We start from the raw sequence: 19,312 nt of genomic DNA, 5'->3' as shown, positions 1-19,312 counted from the left end.
CACCACCAGGGCTTTCTTGTAGCTGGAAAGTCTGATTGATTATATTGAAGGAATGTCAAGGAGACAACGCCCAACTGGTGGGTCTCGAAGTGTTCAGGAGTGAACTGATACATGACAGAGGATCATTACTAAGTGCTTTGTGTACTAAGGTTAGAATTTTGAACTTTGTTCTCCACTGGAGGGGCTGCAGAACAGGTATGATATGTTCATTGCAGGCAGTGCCAGTCAATATTCATGTGGCGAAATTCTGAACTGTTTGCAGGGCTTTTAGTGCTAAGAAACAGAGTTACGGGCAATCTAGTTTCGACAATACGAGCAACTATAAGACTATTCTGAAATCTGACAAATTTTTTTATTGGACTAACAATATATTTCTGATAGCTTTTCAGGAATTATACAGCTAATTTATTCTTTTACTTTGTGTAGTTTTTTAGCTGTTACTATTTTATGAATATTGTATTTCTGATTCTGGTCTAATTTTGTAAACCGATGTGAAGGCTTGTCTGATGTATCGGTATATAAAACCCAATAAACCATTAAACCATACTGTTTTCATTAGGTTGGGGCAGGGTGGGCAACAAATGTTGCCAGACTATACTGTTCCAGTAAATTACAGATTACATCCCAGTGGTGGTATATGTGTTCAATGCAATGCTAAAATGAGTTATAAGGTAAAATAATATGGGAAGGAAGGCAAGAGAAAACTGACAAACTGTAGAATTTACAGCTTCAGGAAGAAACTAATGTCCCCACAAAAAATGGAAAAGTTGAATGATACTAAACTGTCACTCCAGACGGTTTCAGGCCATGTTACTGACACAGCAACTAGCATTCATTTCAGATACCCAGTTTGGATATAGGGAATAGGTTTTTAGAAAGCCAATGAATAGAAATAGTCTATTATGTTTTAAGAGCTGTCATGCTTATCTGAAAAAGAATATTCCTGTGGGGCCAGGATTTTTGGCTATGTAGGATCTGATTGAGGTTAGTATATAATAAACTGGGTTTGGTGCTACCCACTCCTGCTGCTGGGGATGTATGCCACTAGTGACTTCACTGGCTAGAGTAGTTGTGCTGCCCTCTGAACCACCACCCTGCGCAAGTGCATGCCTTGCACAGTGGGTCATGACAGCCTGATAATAGGTACTGATGGATTACTTTTTCTTATTTATTTATTTTTAATTTTTATATACCGACATTCTTGTATAATATACAAATCATACCGGTTTACATTAAAACAGGAGATGAGTTGTATATCATTCTAAATAGGCTATTACATATGGGAATGTATGGAAAAAAGAATAAAGTTATTTCTGCCTTTCCCGCTGTTTGAATTTTTAGAGTATGACAAGGAGGATAAGCTTAGTGGAAGTATTACTGTGACATATCTTGTACTAGCTTCAAAAGTCCCCAAAAACTCTCAACTTCCGTTTCTCTTTCTAAGCTTTGCCTCTTTTTTTTCCTCCTTCCTCCTTAGTACTTTTTCTGACTCACTGTAGTTCTCATTGCATTTATTAGTACTCCATTAGCAGGCTTCCTTCCTACTCCATTTTCTAATCTCCTTGTGCTGAATTGAGCAGCAGGAAGAGGAGAGCTAGGCTACATCTGCTGCTGCTTCTCCCCTATTCTCTGTGACTCTCAGTCACTCAGGGAGAAGGAAGCAAAAACAGATTTTAAATAAAATAAAAGGAACCAGGCATTTCAAATCTAACAAATCTTTCCTGATAACATGCATACAGAGACATATGCTATTCTTTGGTCATGTTGTTCTTCACTAAAGTACAGATCCACATGACTTCCGGACTGTACTTCAAGCCACTATATTATTGAAAATAGACTACTGCAACTCCATACTACTAGGTCTCCCAAGTAACTCTCTTCAACCACTACAGATGCTACAAAATGCGGCTGCACGCTTGCTTACTAACACGCACCGCCACGAACATATCACACCAGCGCTACAATTCCTACACTGGCTTCCAATCACCTCAAGGATATTATTCAAAGTGCTTACCCTTATACACAAGTCATTACATAACCAAGATATGCACTGGTTCTCTGATATTTTTACAGTTCAAACATCAGACAGACCAATAAGAAAAATGCACCAAGCTAAACTCTCCTTTCCTACGCTCAAAAACACAAAATATACTTCAACGAGAAAGAGATCATTCACGATAGCTGGAATCAACTTATGGAACAAAATGCCCACAGATCTGCGCCAAGAACCCTGCCACAAGAAATTTAAACAGAACCTGAAAACCTGGCTGTTTAAACAAGCCTACAATTTATGAATACTTCCCGTCAATCAATAATATTTAATAGACTAATTATGGAGTTACTAACTCTACAGCTTCTTTCATTCACTCTTAGCACTCCCTTTTGACACATATACATGCAGCTCTCTTAATTGCAATTTTATTTGATATTATTATTTTCGAGTTTTATGTGATCACCTATGTATCCTTTTATCTTTTTTAACCTTCCCTATTTTATTTTATAGTTATAATGTTATGAACTATTTACTCTTATCTACCTGTTTTGGATTGTAAAGCTTTTGCTAAGTTAATGTTCATTGTAAACCGAGGTGATGTTTATTAACGTGCCGCGGTATATAAAAACCCTTAATTAAATAAATAAATAAATAAATAAATAAATAAAATTAATGTTAATTCTCACGTGCACACATGTATTTATTTATTTATTTATTTACTTTTATATACCGGTGTTCGATTTTACATATCACATCGGTTTACATTTAAACAAAATTTGTAGGAACTTATGCGTTACCTTTGTCAAATACATTAAACATTTAAATATGGGGATTGTTAACAAGGGATATAAAAGAACATGGGGAATGGCTAACACTACGGGATGCACGAAGGGATGCACAAAGGGAGTGCCTCTTCAGCGCGCGACGCCTGGTGTTCTGGTAGGGATGTAGGGATTACTTTCCCAAGGGACTCTATATTTTTATTTATTTATTATTTATTTAGAGATTTTTTTATATACCGCGGCACGTTTAAAACATCACCTCTATAGTCCAATCTGTTTTCATCTTGCCTCCACTGTGTAGCCTGTAGCAGTGCTATCTCGCAGATGCTGAGCTCCTGTTGTGCAGTGATGCTCAACTAACTCCATTTATCTCCTGTCACATAACAGCCTTGATACCTGCAGCTCCTGAATGTAATAGAGTTGTAATGTGTACTCTCAGGAAGGAGCCTCACTAGGGAAGTGTTTTTTAATTACAGCAGCAGATAAAATTAGGAGCTTGTTACACATCCTGCACCTTTCCATTTCTGTGGAAAGTATTGAAGGGCACTCTGCTTTGTGTTTGCACTGCCTTAAAGGGTGTATGCGCCTGATGCAGTATGAGAAAGTGTAGCTATACACCTGTCTGAATTAGACTTGTAGCAATACAAGCAGAAGACTACAGCCATAGCTAAGAATGCTGACATATAGGGGGTAATAATCAAAAGATTTTACATGAATAAATATAGTTTGAAAATTGCCCCCATTGCTACTAAAAGTAGCCAAAGTTTTGGTCAGGGAAAGGAGAGTATGTGCAGCAATTTCATTTTCAAATTCACATGCATATTTTAATGTGTGTACTTTTGCACCTGTTTGTCCATATTTTCAAAGGGAAACTCCCTTAGATGTCTCCCATTGAAAATCAGTACCTGTGGGCCTGCAAATACCATTATTGCCTCATAGGAGGCAATAATCAAACTGCCCACATTTCAGCAAATCCCACATGTGGTTTTTATCTGTGGGGTTTGCCGAAATAAATCAACACTACTTGTGTAGTTTTACTTTGATTATTGCCCCAAGAAAAGTACTCGCACAAGTTTCCATCTGCTTTAGCTGTGGATACTTTTAGGCAAACTTAAATGGAAAGTTTTGATTATTCAAAACTACTCTTATAAGTGCTTCCCCCAACCAAACCCCACCTGGGGAATACCCCTGAAGACATGTGGATAAAAATACCTGCATTGCTAACATATGCAGGTACTTTTATCCATGTATAGGGTGGGCAATAATCAAAAATTTAAATTATGTGGGTATACCTAAGAACATAAAAACATAAGATTTGCCATACTGGGTCAGACCAAAGGTCCATCAAGCCCAATATCCTGTTTACATCAGTGGCCAATCCAGATCACAAGTACTTGGCAGGATCCCAGATGGCCAATAGATTCCATGCTGCTTATCCCAGGGATAAGCAATCTAATTCCCCAAGTCCGCTTTAATAATGATTTATGGACTTTTTCTTCCAGGAACTTGTCCAAACCTTTTTTAAACCCAGCTACATTAACATCTTTCACCACATCCTTTGGCAACATATTCCAGAATTTAATTATACATTAAATAAAAAAAATTCGTTTGCCTATTTGTTTTAAAAATATCACCTAGTAACTTCAATGAATGTCTGCATGTGCTCTAAGAGGTGGTAGGGGGGCTAGCAGATAAGAAGCCAACCCATCTATGGCTAAGGGAGGAGGCCACAACCTGGGAGGTGTTCCGCCTCTGGAGCAAGGGAAGGGGTAGAAACTGGGAATGAGCCAGCAAGTAAAATTTAAAGGTGGGCCAGCCTGCCTACAAACCTCTTCTTTTGGTGGTTTTACCTCGGGTACTGCTCTTTTTCTCTGCTCCTGTGGGCCTGCAGTCCTGTCTGGCTACCTGTTGTCTTCCTTCTCCTTGGTTGTGTGCTGTGTTGGTTTGTTTCTGCCGCGAGGTTTCTGGACAGAGAGATACAATATCACCCCACCCCCCAACCCTCAAGGCTGCAGCTTGAATTTGACAGGAACACATAGTGGGTGATCTGCTCAGGCGCCCATGAAGTGAACAAGGATGGATGGTGGGGATGGGGCTGACAGGTGGTGGTGCACTTTGCGCTGTGAGATTCCCCCTCATACCCCACACACACACACCCCCCACACCCCCCGATGCTTTTTTGGGTGCAGCACGTGTTGTCATCCTCATTGTGCCTTTTGGGACTAGTGGCCTCTTAGACAGGGTGCGGCAATTAGTTCTCCCAACCTGAAATTGGTGGCCTTGCCTGCTAAAAGAAAAAAAGGAACCACTTTGGGGAGGAATGGAGACTGATGGAAAACATGGCAGAACAGATTTTGGGGCACCCTTTTCCCCAAATAGTAGTGATGCCATGAGGGCAGAGGTGAGGACCCATTTTTTTGGGCAGTGTGGGTGGCCATGTTGCAGTTTTTTCCTACAGTATGGACCAGCTTTTGGGTTGGCAGAGCCTTAGCAAAGAGTACATTCCTCCCCCTTCCCAGTGCCTTTTGTGTCCAGGGCATTTGTGGTTATGCCAATGAGGCAAGAGGCAGTGTGCCAGAGCAGGAGTGTTCAGCCTGGGAGTGGGTACATCAGCATTCAGCTAGTCCTAGCGAGGCTGCTGATCAAGGATGTGCTCATATTCATACTCTTCTGTCCTGTGTGGTATGCTTCTCTTGTTTTAATCTGCTTGATTCTTCATATGTTGGTTCCAGGCTTACACAGAAAATAGTTCTTTGTTACTATGGACTCTTATAATTATCAAAGCTTCCGATTGATTGTGTACTTGGGTAGTCTTTGCATAAACAGGGAGTAATCACATATAAAGTTACAACATATGTTTACTACTTTGTAGCAAGGATGCTGACAATACCCTATAAGGCAGGTCTTCCCGAACCTTTCTTGGGGAGATCCACAATGAATATGCATGAGATAAAGTTGCATATCCTGGAGACTCAGTATATCCAAATATATCTCATGCATATTCATTGTGGATATTCTGAAAAGCTGACTGGCTGTGGGGTCCCCAGAACAGGTTTGGGAAGCCCTGCTATAAGATAAGAATCTTGGCGTGGCAAGATTGCTTCCAGCACCTAACTTCCGGCTTGCTAACTCTTGTCTGATTTTTTTTTTTCTTTCCATCAGCATGGCAAATCCCTGTGACGCTTTCAGAGCATATCTAGCATTTGGCCTGTTTCACCAGATGCATTGCATCCAGTGCTTTGTATCCAGGGGTCATATGTAAGCTTGGCAGCCTAATACTCTGTTACCTGAGCCCCCCACCCCTTTTATTTTTGCTCTTCAATGCTTTGAACTCCTTCCAGTGTTCCATTTTGTGGCTCAAATTTCACGTCTCTGTACATCTTGAGTAATTGGAAGTGGAGATAAGACGCACCTATAAGCAGAAAGGATATTTCCTACGTCATTGGTCCATACTAGTGATGTGCAATCGTTTTTCCCGAACAAAAAAAACGAAATTTCGGAAAAAATTCATTTTCGAGTTAGTGCGCGCTAACTCCTGATAGTGCGCACTAACTCTGCGCACTATCGGGAGTTAGCGCGCACTAACCCAAAAATCGGAGCCCCTGAAAAAAAAAAACCCGAACCGCAGGAAAAACGAAATTACCACGGGGGGGCCCTGAAATGAAGCTTGAGACGAAATCCTAACCCAAAGCACATCTCTAGTCCATACAAATCACTGTGGCATCGCATCCAAATGGCTATTTTCTATTATGTTTTCCTTGCGTCACTTTTGCCTTTATTTAGACAGCTCAGGCAGGTCAGATGCTTGCTGCATAGTAATAACTTCAAAGTCATTCGCAGTTGTATTGTGCTAGTATCATGTAGATGGTTTCAGGTTAGTAAAAAACCATCCTGATTTTCAGACATAAGAAGGTTGGATTTGAACAGCTTGCTCCCTGCCATCTCCTTCAGTGGGCAGTCCTTCTTCTCGGTTACTTTGTATTGATTGGGCATAGGCCTGATGTCATTTTCCTTGTCATATGTGATCCTCTGGAGTTATCCTATTGATATACTTTCCTCCGTCGTGATATATTGCATGATTCAAGTTTGCTTAACCTTTTCAGCTCATCAAGGCCACATACTTCGTGAGTTCCATCATTGCCAATTTTGTATCTCAGCTAATTAGGTCTTTGTGTAATGCAAAGGTTTTGTGTACTTAGAGTAATCATTAATGAAGTCAGGAGGTATCCAAATGCACATCAGCATTTTCTGCATGTATTTTTTCCTCTGTCCTCATCCGGTCATTTATGGTAACCATGTGCCTGTTACCTTTGTGAATCTTCCTTGCCAGTAATGCATGTCACTTAGCCTTCAGACTATATGCATATGTCGGTCCCTGTGCAGGGGCGGTTCAAGGAAATCTGCGTAAGGCGAGGGATGAGATGGTGCTTCCTCCCTCTCTCCACCCCTCCCCCCGCAAGGTGCAGCACAGGTCAAATCACTGAGATGGCAAGGAGGTAGGGTTGCCAACTTTTCTATAGACTATTGAGGACGCGGGGTGGGGTGGGGGAATGGTACCCCCTCAATTGCATACATTTTAGATCCTGCCAGTGAACTGCCTAAACAGTGTATCTATGTATCTGCAGAACCACTGGGAATTGAGAGCTGTGCTGTGCACCACCTCCTCTCCCTTTGCTATCCAATCACCTCCTTTTGGCCCAGAGCTGCGGCTGTCAGCGGGTTTGACAGCCGACACTCAATTTTGCCGGCGTCGGTTCTTGAGCCCGCTGACAGCCACGGTTTCAGAAACCGGACGCCGGCAAAATTGAGCTTCCGGTTTTCGATCTGACAGTGACGGCCGACTTCAAATTTTTTATTTTTACTTTTTTTTACTTTTTTTACTCTTCGGGACCTCCGACTTAATATCGCCATGATATTAAGTCGGAGGGTGCACAGAAAAGCAGTTTTTACTGCTTTTCTGTGCACTTTCCCGGCGCCCGAAGAAATTAGCACCTACCTTTGGGTATCTATGTATCTGCAGAACCACTGGGAGTTGAGAGCTGTGCTGTGCACCACCTCCTCTCCCTTTGCTATCCAATCACAGCATGGGAAAGGAGGCAGGGATACAGCACAGCTCTCCTCCAATAGGCTCCTACCTGCTTTTCTCTTCTTCTAGCTAAGAGGCTGTGGGAAAAAGGAGGATCTACCTTTGGGTAGGCGCTAATTTCTCAAAGTAAAATGTACGGCTTGGCTGCACATTTTACTTACTGAATCACGCGGGAATACCTAATAGGGCCATTAACATGCATTTGCATGTTGAGGGCGCTATTAGGTTCGGTGGGTTGGACGCGCGTTTTCCGCCCCTTACTGAATAAGGGGTAAGGGAAAACGCGCGTCAAATGGCAGGTTAACAGTGCGCTCCGGAGCGCACTGTAATGTATCCACCCGATAGACTGCTGTAATGCCAATGAGGAAACCCTGCAAAAAAGAGCACATATGATATTAGGCCTGTTCTAAAGTATGTTGGGTTTGGGCTTCACTCTCAGCCAAGAATAAACTGAATAACAATTACAATATAGTAAACTGCACCTATTGCCAGCACTCAAAAAATAAGAACTCTACCCATGAAAATGCAACAATGCAAATTTTATACCAGGCCCTAAAACACCATATTAAGAAAACAAAACAAAATAGGCTGTTATACATTCCTACACAGAAACTACACAATAGCATCATACCTCATATCTGTTACACCCCAGAATACTGACAGACCCTCACAAAATACAGAATAACGTGACCATCAATTATAAACAGAAGTGTGCAGACAAAAACTGAACTGGAATTTGCAAAAGCCAGACTCTGTTTCCTGTTGATAGCAGGGCTGAATTAGCCATGCTGTCTGGGACATCCTGTGGCAGCCTCTAGGTGGAACTTCTCTCAGCGCTTACAGAGCTTTGGCTCAGCGCGGCTGCACGCGTCTTCCCGTGCAAATCGTCATCTTTTCCTCCGTCCGTTTTTCCACGCTGCCAGTCACATGTGGAGGTTTCTCTCTCTCCTTATCCTCGAAGTTTTCAAAAAAAAAAAAACCAGCACTTTTCAGTGCTAACATGGCACCTAAACTGCCTAGCTTCAAATACTGCCAGTGCAGTAATGTTATGTCCATCAGCAATGGACATAACTACTGCTATGTTTGCCTGGACCCTGACCGTGACCAGTCCAGCTGCCGGGACTATGGTCATGTGTCACCAGGGCCAAGAGGCAGCGCGCTCAAAAAATTGCACATCTGCGAGAAGAAGATATCAGAACATCATTCCTCCTACTCCTCCCCGGGACCAAAAGTGGACAGACCTGGGGCCCCAGGGTAAGCAAAGCCGAATGGGTTCGACATCTCCGACCCTTCCCGCCCCCCGCGACCCACAAAAGCACTGGGCATTGAGAGAGGCGCCATCTGGCTGGACGCTGAAGCCAGCACCAGCAAGTAGCTGCATTGCCGTTGTGGATGCGTCAAAGAACACGTCGCACTGTAGCACGACCAGGGCCACACGCCATAGAGATCCAGAGCGAGCATCAAATTTGACCAATCTCGATGCACAATGCTCTAATGCGTCGAGGCACACATTGACGCATCTGCCCGCTGACCAGGCATCAACACGACCCCACAACGCAACATTGGGGGCCACAACACAGACTATGCATATGTTGAACCAAGCAATGTGGGGTGACCCCAGGCAACACAAACTTTCTTAACCTAAGTCTACGTAGCCATGAGAACAAAGACTAGACCTTCAGTGTGTGTTCACACCACCTGGAGCTACGGGATATGGGGTTTTCCAATGTGGGAACACCCTCAGACTCTCCCTTGTTGGAGGGTTCCTCCATGACTTTGCAGAGTGTCTTCTCCGACCTGTCATCCATCTCCTGAAAGAAGCAATGTTCACCCCAATTTCAAGAACCTCTATTGAAGAGACACAAGTCATCTAATGAGACGGAGCAAGCAACTCAGCATAAACAAGGGGCAGAATCGCCTGGCTTCGGTATTGACAGGGGCCAAGGAAACTCAGTTGGCCCCAAGGCAAGTATCATCAGGTTACCACGACAGCTACAGGGTCAAGAGAACGTCATACAGTGTAGCTTAGCCTCCCAGGCAATGTCCCAGATCTCGGAGATTCTTAGCAATTTCTTCACATCTCTGGAACAGGAACCGCAGAGTGTCCACCTCCAAGCCGGGTGAGTTGTCCCCACAGGAGGATTCCCCATGTTGACTGCATAGCTCCCAGGATGAAAGGGTGTCTCGCCCGCGGTCATTGCCACAGCAAAGCTCGGAACTGCCTGACTCCCCGCCCTCTTCCTCTACGGGTATTCCATACGACCTGCCCGAGGGACCCCCAAAGCCGTCCTCACCAAGGACCTCTCTTACTGTAAGTTTATAGAGAAGGTAGGGTCTTTGCTCAAGGTGGAAATGAAGAAGATACAGATCCCAGAGCAGTGGTCCTTGGCATCCTGAAGATTTTTGAAGTTCCGTCCAAGCCTACGTGCTTCTGTCCCATGCAGTCCTGGACGTGATCATGGAGAAAACCTGGGAGTCCCCCTTCTCGGGACTTCCGGCTTCCAGGAAAACAGACCTGAAATTTTGAATGAGGAAGTTGCCATATTTTAGTGCGGTTCAGTTTCCGCATGCCTCTTTTGTAGTTAAATCGGCCATGAAGAAGGAGAAGAAATCCAGGCACCATTCTAACCCACCACCAGAGAAAGATAACGGTTACCTGGACGAGTTCAGACGAAAGGCCTTCCAAGTGGCCATGTTAAATGCAAAAATCCAGCAACTAGTTCTACAACACTCATGATCTATATGAGTGTTTGCAATCAATCATACCCCATTTATGGAGTGATTCTGCGGATAGAGTGCTATCTCAGTCCTTCCTGGATATGGAGGAAGGCTTACGTCACCTCCTCCGGATGGTATATGAAGCATTTGATACATCAGTCCATACATTGGCGGTAGCTATAGGGGCCCACAAGATGGTCTGGTTGAGAGCAAGTGCCATCCAAGAGGATGTTCATGAAAAGCTGGCCGATCTTCTGTACAGGAGACAGTCTCGCAGCTGAAAGAGCAGAATGTGGCATTTCTGTCCCTGGCTTCTCCCTCCGAACAGCCATCTGCTTCCAGGAGGTATTACTCCAGCTACCGAAAGCTGGGCTATCACAGACATCCATATTGGCAGTTTGCTCCTTATTGGACCCAGAACTTTTCACAGCCTAGGCTACAAGCACAGCCAGTGCTCCCCCGGAATAGATCTAGAGCATAGCACCAACAGAGACAGCCATCGGCTGCACCTCAGAAGCCGACTCAGAGTTTTTGAGGATGGCCAAGCCACTGCTGCCGGCATATGTGGAAGATCAAATAGCCCATTTTATGACTCTTGGAGGGTGACCACATCAGACCTTTGGGCTTTAAACATCATTTGCTAGGGCTATCAGCTAAAATTTAAGAAGACCCCACTGCTTCCACGCCTTATTCTTTTTCTGCAGAGCTGCACCCAAGCACCACTTCTACAGGATGAAGTATCCTCACTTCTACAGCAGCAGGCCTTCCAAATGGTGCCCAGTCACAAATGTGACAAGGAGTTCTACTCCCAATACTTCCTCATACCAAAGAAATCCGGCGGTTTCCGCTCAGTTCTGGATTTTAGAGCCCTCAAGTTCATTGCAAGGGAAAAAGTTCAAGATGACCTCCCTAAAGTCCATCCTACCTTGTCTTCAACCCAATGACTAGATGTGCTCAATAGATCTCAAGGATGCATACTCTCACATTCTGATGCACCATTCCTCCTGGTGTTACCTATGTTTTCAGGTCAATGGACATTACTACCAGTACAAGGTGCTCCCCAAGTGCTTGGCGGTTGCAGTGGCCTACCTCCATCGAGCAGGAATCCAGCTATTCCCATGATCCCTCTCATTTCCCCCTTCTCTTCCTTCTCACTCACTCTCTTTCCCCATGCTTCTTACTTACGCCCATCTCTACCCTTTCATCCCCCTCACTCAACTCCCTTATTTTCCTTCCATCCCCTCTCACACACTCACCTCCTCCCTTCCTCCCCTTCCTCCCCTCCCTTCTCACTCACATCCTCCCCTCCCATGCCATTCCCTCTCACTCACCACACCCCCCTTCTGTTCCCTTCACACCCCACCCACTGGGTCTCTTCTTTCTTCCTGCCCCACGGGATGTGGGAATCCTGCGGGCATGTCATAATCTTGCATCGGCACAGGATTTGACTTTTGACCCATGGGGCCTGGGATCCCCGTGGGCACTTCATAATTCCATGCCACTGTTGCTGTCGTCTTCTTGCCTGTAGGGCCTGGAATACCCACGGGCATCTTAAATTTTATGAATTTATTTACCATAAATTCGCATTACTGCCATATTCTTCCTACCAATGGGACCTGCGATCACCATGGTCATGTCCGACATCTACACCTCTGCTGCTGTTTTCCTTGCAAGTACATCTTCATTTGGAACTTCTGAACCACTGATGTGGGAATTATTAGAAAGGGAATGGTGAATAAAACGGAAAATGTCATAATGCTTCTGTATTGCTCCATGATGAGACCGCACCTTGAATACTGTGTACAATTCTGGTCACCGCTTCTCAAAAAAGATATAGTTGCGATGGAGAAGGTACAGAGAAGGGTGACCAAAATGATAAAGGGAATGGAACAGCTCCCTTTTGAGGAAAGACTAAAAAGGTTAGGACTGTTCAGCTTGGAGAAAAGATGGCTGAGGGGGGATATGATAGAGGTGTTTAAAATCATGAGAGGTCTAGAATGGGTAAATGTGAATCTGTTATTTACTCTTTCGGATAATAGAAGGAATAGGGGGCACTCCATGAAGTTATCATGTGGCACATTTAAAACTAATCAGAGAAAGTTCTTTTTCACTCAACGCATAATCAACTCTGGAATTTGTTGCCAGGGGATGTGGTTAGTGCAGTTAGTGTAGCTGGGTTTAAAAAAGGATTGGATAAGTTGTTGGAAGAGAAGTCCATTAACTGCTATTAATCAAGTTTACTTAGGGAATAGTCACTGCTAGTAATTGCATCAGTAGCATGGGATCTTCTTGGTGTTTGGGTACTTGCCACTGCTATTACTAGCAATAGTAACATGGGATAGACTTAGTTTTTGGGTACTTGTCAGGTTCTTATGGCCTGGATTGGCCACTGTTGGAGACAGGATGCTGGGCTTGATGGACCCTTGGTCTGATCCAGTATGGCATGTTCTTGTGTTTCTGCCTGTGGACATTTTGTATCTGAATACAGGGTAAGGCAGGCTGCTACAGGGGTTTTTTATAGGGGTACTTTATGCTGCCTTATCCTACCTAATGATAGAACCACCCCGTCCCTATGCAATGGAGAAGTTATGAATTTCATGTCAAATTTTGGTCAGTAAGTTATTTACTGTATTTGATGTATTGGATTTTCAGGTGCTTGTTCTACACACTAAAACGGAAAATGTCATAATGCTTCTGTATCGCTCCATAGTGAGACTGCACCTCGAATACTGTGTACAATTCTGGTCACCGCATCTCAAAAAAGATATAGTTGCGATGGAGAAGGTACAGAGAAGGGCAACCAAAATGATAAAATGATAAAGGGATGGAACAGCTCCCCTATGAGGAAAGGTTGAAGAGTTTAGGGCTGTTCAGCTTAGAGAAGAGATGGCTGAGGGGGGGATATGATAGAGGTCTTTAAGATCATGAGAGGTCTTCAACAAGTAGATGTGAATCGGTTATTTACACTTTCGGATAATAGAAGGACTAGGGGGCATTCCATGAAGTTAGCAAGTAGCACATTTAAGACTAATCTGAGAAAATTCTTTTTCACTCAACGTACAATTAAGCTCTGGAATCTGTTGGCAGAGGATGTGGTTAGTGCAGTTAGTGTAGCTGGGTTCAAATAAGGTTTGGATAAGTTCTTGGAGGAGAAGTCCATTAACTGCTATTAATCAAGTTTACTTAGGGAATAGTCACTGCTAGTAAATGCATCAGTAGCATGGGATCTTCTTGGTGTTTGGGTACTTGCCAAGTTCTTGTGGCCTGGTTTGGCCTCTGTTGGAAAACAGGATGCTGGGCTTGATGGACCCTTGGTCTGACCCAGCATGGCAATTTCTTATGTTCTATGATGGCTAGCCTTGAAAAGGTTTGCTGCATACTCTTGTACCTTCGTTTCATGCACATATCCCTGCAGATGAGGACAGTAAAGTCCTAGTTTGTCAGGTTTTTGCAGACAGCATCCTGCCTGCTCAAAACCAGTACATATAACACATCTACATTTGTGATGGGCTCCAGAAGTAATATTTATTTATTTATAAATATTTATATTCTATCTATAACAATAAATGTGCTAGGCAGATTACAGCAACATATAAATTAATACATTTATTAATACATTCAATGATAAAAATAAAATAATACAAAACAATAAGCAGTAATATTTCCTGACATAAACACATTAAAATGTACTCTCACGTGAGCATTATGTATCGAGTTAAAAAGACTATCCAAACAAATGAGTTTTAAGATGCTTTCTAAATGACTTAATATCACTACTGGCACATAGGGCCTCAGGTAGAGCATTTCACATTCTTGGCCCAGCCACCAGAAGAACCTACTCTGGCAATCCTACACTATATACGGTAATAGTAACTATATTTCTTACTACAAGATCTCTAGACCCATCGTTATGCATTTTGGCAGATCTATTTCTTGTGAATTACATAATTTAGAGTGGCCCTTGTGCACTCTTACCTAAAATGTGTTTTCTTTTGCTTTTTGCTTTCAATTCAGTCAGACTACCCTGCGGAAGGTCCACAGGCATATGTGTTATTTTGTTGGCCAAAGTGAATCTGACATCCAGTGCCATACTGTCACTCTTTCTCTCCACGACATGGTTCTCCCATTTAGCCTCTAGACATTGATGGGTGACAGAGGTGCTATTCGATGTTAATTTTCTCATTTGTGGCTCTTTAACTTATTCTTCAGCTATTCATTCCAGCAGGCATATTAAAGTTAGTCTGCATTCTTGGACTAGTATCTAGGGCACATTGGCAAGCTCTAGAAGCTCCTGGTAAAGCATCACAGGAACATTGCAGCTGTGTCTCCATATCTCAAGACTTCCACCATGTCTTCCAATCTCTTTACGTGGGCTATACAGCCTTGATATCTTCCAACAGTTTCCTGTGGATCTTGCAACCTGGCACTAAGGTGATTTTATTTACTACCACATAGTCTATTGACTCGGCACTTTTCTTTTTGGGAGTGCTATTTTGTGCACATCTCATAATTTATGCTTGATCAGTTACATATGCACTCCTGATAAAGCTTTACTTTCAACTTTGGGCATACTGCTGCTTGATAATGGGGCCGTTAGCCAAGAGATCTGGGTTAAGTGCATCCTTGTTCTATCAGGCAGAAGTGGATTGGGACACAAAACTATGATTTTACTGCCGGCAGCGCAAATCTGATTGGGATTTTTTCCTCCCATTGCAGTCTCTTTATGATAAGTACAAAGCTATATACCCTGTAGCATTGTTGTTGCCTTTGGGCCCCACCCCATATTGCTGGTCATCACTGTTTTGTTTCAGGCTGTAAGTCTTAAGTACAATACTAGCCCAAGAAAAAAAAAGTCACTCTGTACCATGGCTTTGCCATTCTTTAAGGGAGGAGCCTTATATCAGACATCCTGTAAGTGTGAGGTACGAACTAGTTATGGGGTGGCGAGATGCAATGTATTATTCTTACCAAATTTGAAGGTGGTTAGTGACTTCCACAAAAAACATTTAAGAGATGGCAGTGGCAATTACTGGATGGCAATATGAAGCATGCATTAGTGTTACTGCATAAAACTAATTTTTGCCATGCTGGGTCAGACCAAAGGTCTATCAAGCCCAACAACCTGTTTCCAATCAGTAGCCAATCAGATCACAAGTACTGACAGGATTCCTAAGTTCATTAAATTCCATGCTGCTTATCCCAGGGACCAACTGTGGATTGTCTCAATTCCACTTTAATAAAGGTTTTTGAACATTTCTTCTAGGAACTTGTCTAAACCATTTTTTAAACCCAGCTACACTAACAGCTTTTACCACATCCTCCGGCAATGAATTCCAGAGTTTAATTATGCACCGAGTAAAAAAAGTATTTTCTCCTATTTGTCTTAACTGTATTGCCAAGTAACTTCATTGCATGTCCCCTAATCTTTGAACTTTTTAAAAGTGTAAAACAATCAATTCGCATTTACCTATTCTAATCCACTCAATATTTTATAGACCTTTGTCTTCTCCAAGCTGAAGAGCCCTAACTTCTTTAGCCTTTCCTCACAGGGGAATCGTTCCATCCCCTTTATCATTTTGGTTGCCCTTCTTCTTTTCGAATAACAGTATGACAAGGTTATATATTACTAATTTGATTGGTAAAATTGGAAAAGGAAGAGGGAGGCGTGAGCAATTATAGATAGATGAGAAAAGGTGGTTGCATCTGAGCCGCTTGAGGAAAGATTCAAAGAAATACCTGATCACAATGTAAACTTGTTCAAGGACTTGTTTGATCAAAACTATTAGAGCAACAGATGGAACATTCTTTGTTGTCCTTGTTAAGTGTGTAGGGAAAGACTGGAGATTGAGCACGGATAACTGGGTAGACCAAGTGGTTCTTATCTCTCAACAGCTACTTGTGTAACTATGCCCCTTGTGTTTCATTACAGCTGGCAGAACCACAACCAATGAGGAATTGGAAGACATGTTGGAAAGCGGGAACCCTGCCATCTTCTCCTCTGGGGTAGGGCACACACTGTATGCTGCTGCCATTGCCCAAAAATTCCCTTTAGTGTAACTGAATAGTCAAGTATTTGGTAATGGCTGCATAGCTGTCAATTAACTCCATTGTACTGTGTACTTGTGTGATTTCAGTGTGATTGTAAAGAGATGGTAACTCTGCTTAGGCTATTCTGATTTTATATATATATTTCATTCAACATCATGTACACAAGCTGAAAAATATTTTTTTAAATTATTTTAGAGAAGAATGTGGTACCTCATATATCGATTGAGCTTCTCAATAATTTCAGAGAATGCTCACAATTAGGTATGTATAGCTTGAACAGGTGCTATTCACCAGTCTGCTTGTTAACTGAGTGACTGGATCAACCTTATTTTAATCATTGGTAAACACATTCCATAGTTTGCATTTTTTTTCTTATTTTTGAATTTTTGCAAGAGACGAGACACTTATCATTTGCATAGCATGGTTGTGACAGCTTTTAACAACACCGGCCTGACCCGACACAGTACGTGTTTCGTAGGCTTCTTCAGGGGTGAAACATTTTTGCGGTGTCTACAATATAAATCAAAGTTATACTTAACTCATCCGATGGTTAAATATCAACAAAGAATCACAATGCGCTAAGTCATACGTTTGCAAAGTTTGTCCCGTTGTGTTACGCTGTTGCACGATCTCAGCTTTACTGAAAGCGGGATCTGCCATTGTTCAAACTGGTCTTTTTAAAGCAATCAATAGATTCTCAGCAGACCAATGAAAACATAGAGGGTGGCTACGTGTACTAATAGGAAACTAAAGTAGCAATGACCGTTCAACGCTGTCATTTAGTCTGGCTGGAGCTTCAGACACCTTCGGACACCTGTTCAAGCTATACATACCTAATTGTGAGCATTCTCTGAAATTATTGAGAAGCTCAATCGATATATGAGGTATCACATTCTTCTCTAAAATAATTTTTAAAAATATTTTTCAGCTTGTGTACATGATGTTGAATGAAATATAGTCAATTGGTACTTCATATGTCTTACAGTTTCTAAGTATAGTCAGTATTCTGATTTTATGGCAACGTCACTCATAATGTACTGGATAATGTCCCATCTAAGGGGATTGAAGGAGAATATTGCACTGAAATTTCAGGATGAATTTTCACTTAAAACACAATCCTTTTGTGGTGTTTTATGTGAAACATCACAGAATATGCTCATTTTGTGCTAACTACTTAACCCAGCAAATAGATTGCGAGTATGCAGTTCTGGTACCCAGGTATGAAACTCTGGAAACTGTTAGAGAGATCTACCGAAATATTCAGCAACTTTGGAATCTTCCAGAGTGGTCAGATCTCCAGATTCAGCTACATTGCGCTGAATTTATTTATTTAAAAATATGTAGTTCACCTATCTACAATACTAGGTGAGTAACAAGTAACATACATAATAATAGGAACAATAAAATATTAAGACCAGACATCCTACCACAACAAACTAAAGGAATGTCATGCCTTCGTGCAGAAGTTATAGGACAGAATTCATAAGAACGTACATGAAACGACATCGTTTATGCAGACCATATCTGATGAATCACGTAGTTCATATGATTCCATGTTAATTGAAATCAGATGTACCATCCCCAGATCTCCCATCGAACTTGACATCAGAGCAACTGAGGAGTTTAACAGTACCAGAGGACTCCGCATACCCAAATTTTCTGCTGAAAATGTCAGAAGCCATAACATTCAGCTTAGAAGAGGATGCAGAGGAAATTAACTACCTACAAGGAGTCCTTAGATTCATCCAACCACCAAAACAGTACAAATCACTATCAATGCATGATGCTTTGATGAAAATCCAGATGAAAATCTGTAAAACACTTTCACTGAGCCACTTGTAGCAAAAATTATTGATGTAAAGTATAGAATACAAAAATATCTAGGACATAAGAAAGTACAACACCCTCATTATTCAGTCATTATGGAATCTGCAATGAAAAAGTCAAGAAAATGAAATCTTTCTCAAATTCACCTCCAGGGAAAGACCTTAAACTCTTTTTCCTGCCATATCTATGAGTATAGCAGGGGGCTTCCTTGCAGTTGTTGTGCGTCAGATATGATGATCCATTATCTTTATAATAACCCTGAAAAGCTTCAGGAAAAATAAAAAAAAAACTTGCCAGAAGAGGAACAACAGCTCTTCAATGAAATCATGACAGATAATGAAATATTGCAGTGAACTAATGCATTGGAGTTTATCATTACTATGAGCCTTATGCATTAAAGTCAAAACCTTACATTTTATTCTCCACTGGAATGGAAGCCAGTGGAGGAACTGCAGAACAGGTGTGATATATTCATTACAAGTTGTACTGCTTAATACTCGGGTCACAGAATTCTGAATTCTTTGCAACATTCTTAAAGAAGAAATGGGGAAAAACACAGCGCAGACCTATCAGTACAGAAGCATCAGTGCTGAGCTTCACCAATGTCAAAGCATAGGCGCCAAAACATCTGTGACAAGAATCACCAGCATGAGAAAAAAGTGCTTTGAATCACTCAGAGCTGAAACCTCAGCACAAAAGTGCATACAAGCTGCAAGATACATCTTCTTCACCAAGCTCTTCCTCTGATCTTACTGAAATAGGAAGAAAGCTTTTAAAAAAGAGAAAACATACAGAAACATCAAGTGGAATGCCCTCACCTCCTACATTGGAGCTTCATCAGAGTCAACAAAAAATGTT

General features: G+C 42.1%; 1 protein-coding gene across 1 annotated transcript in view; it reads left to right on the top strand.

Moving 5' to 3' along the window:
* Positions 1-19,312, top strand: part of STX1A (syntaxin 1A) — a 447,455-nt gene that overhangs the window by 354,219 nt on the left and 73,924 nt on the right. The window contains exon 7 of the mRNA XM_029613098.1: positions 16,509-16,582. Within this exon, the coding sequence (XP_029468958.1) occupies positions 16,509-16,582 (74 nt within the window). The remainder of the gene's footprint in view (positions 1-16,508; positions 16,583-19,312) is intronic.

The sequence above is a fragment of the Rhinatrema bivittatum genome, chromosome 8, assembly GCF_901001135.1.
Source record: "Rhinatrema bivittatum chromosome 8, aRhiBiv1.1, whole genome shotgun sequence".
Lineage (NCBI taxonomy): Eukaryota > Metazoa > Chordata > Amphibia > Gymnophiona > Rhinatrematidae > Rhinatrema > Rhinatrema bivittatum.
This window is presented reverse-complemented; position numbering and strand designations above follow the sequence as displayed.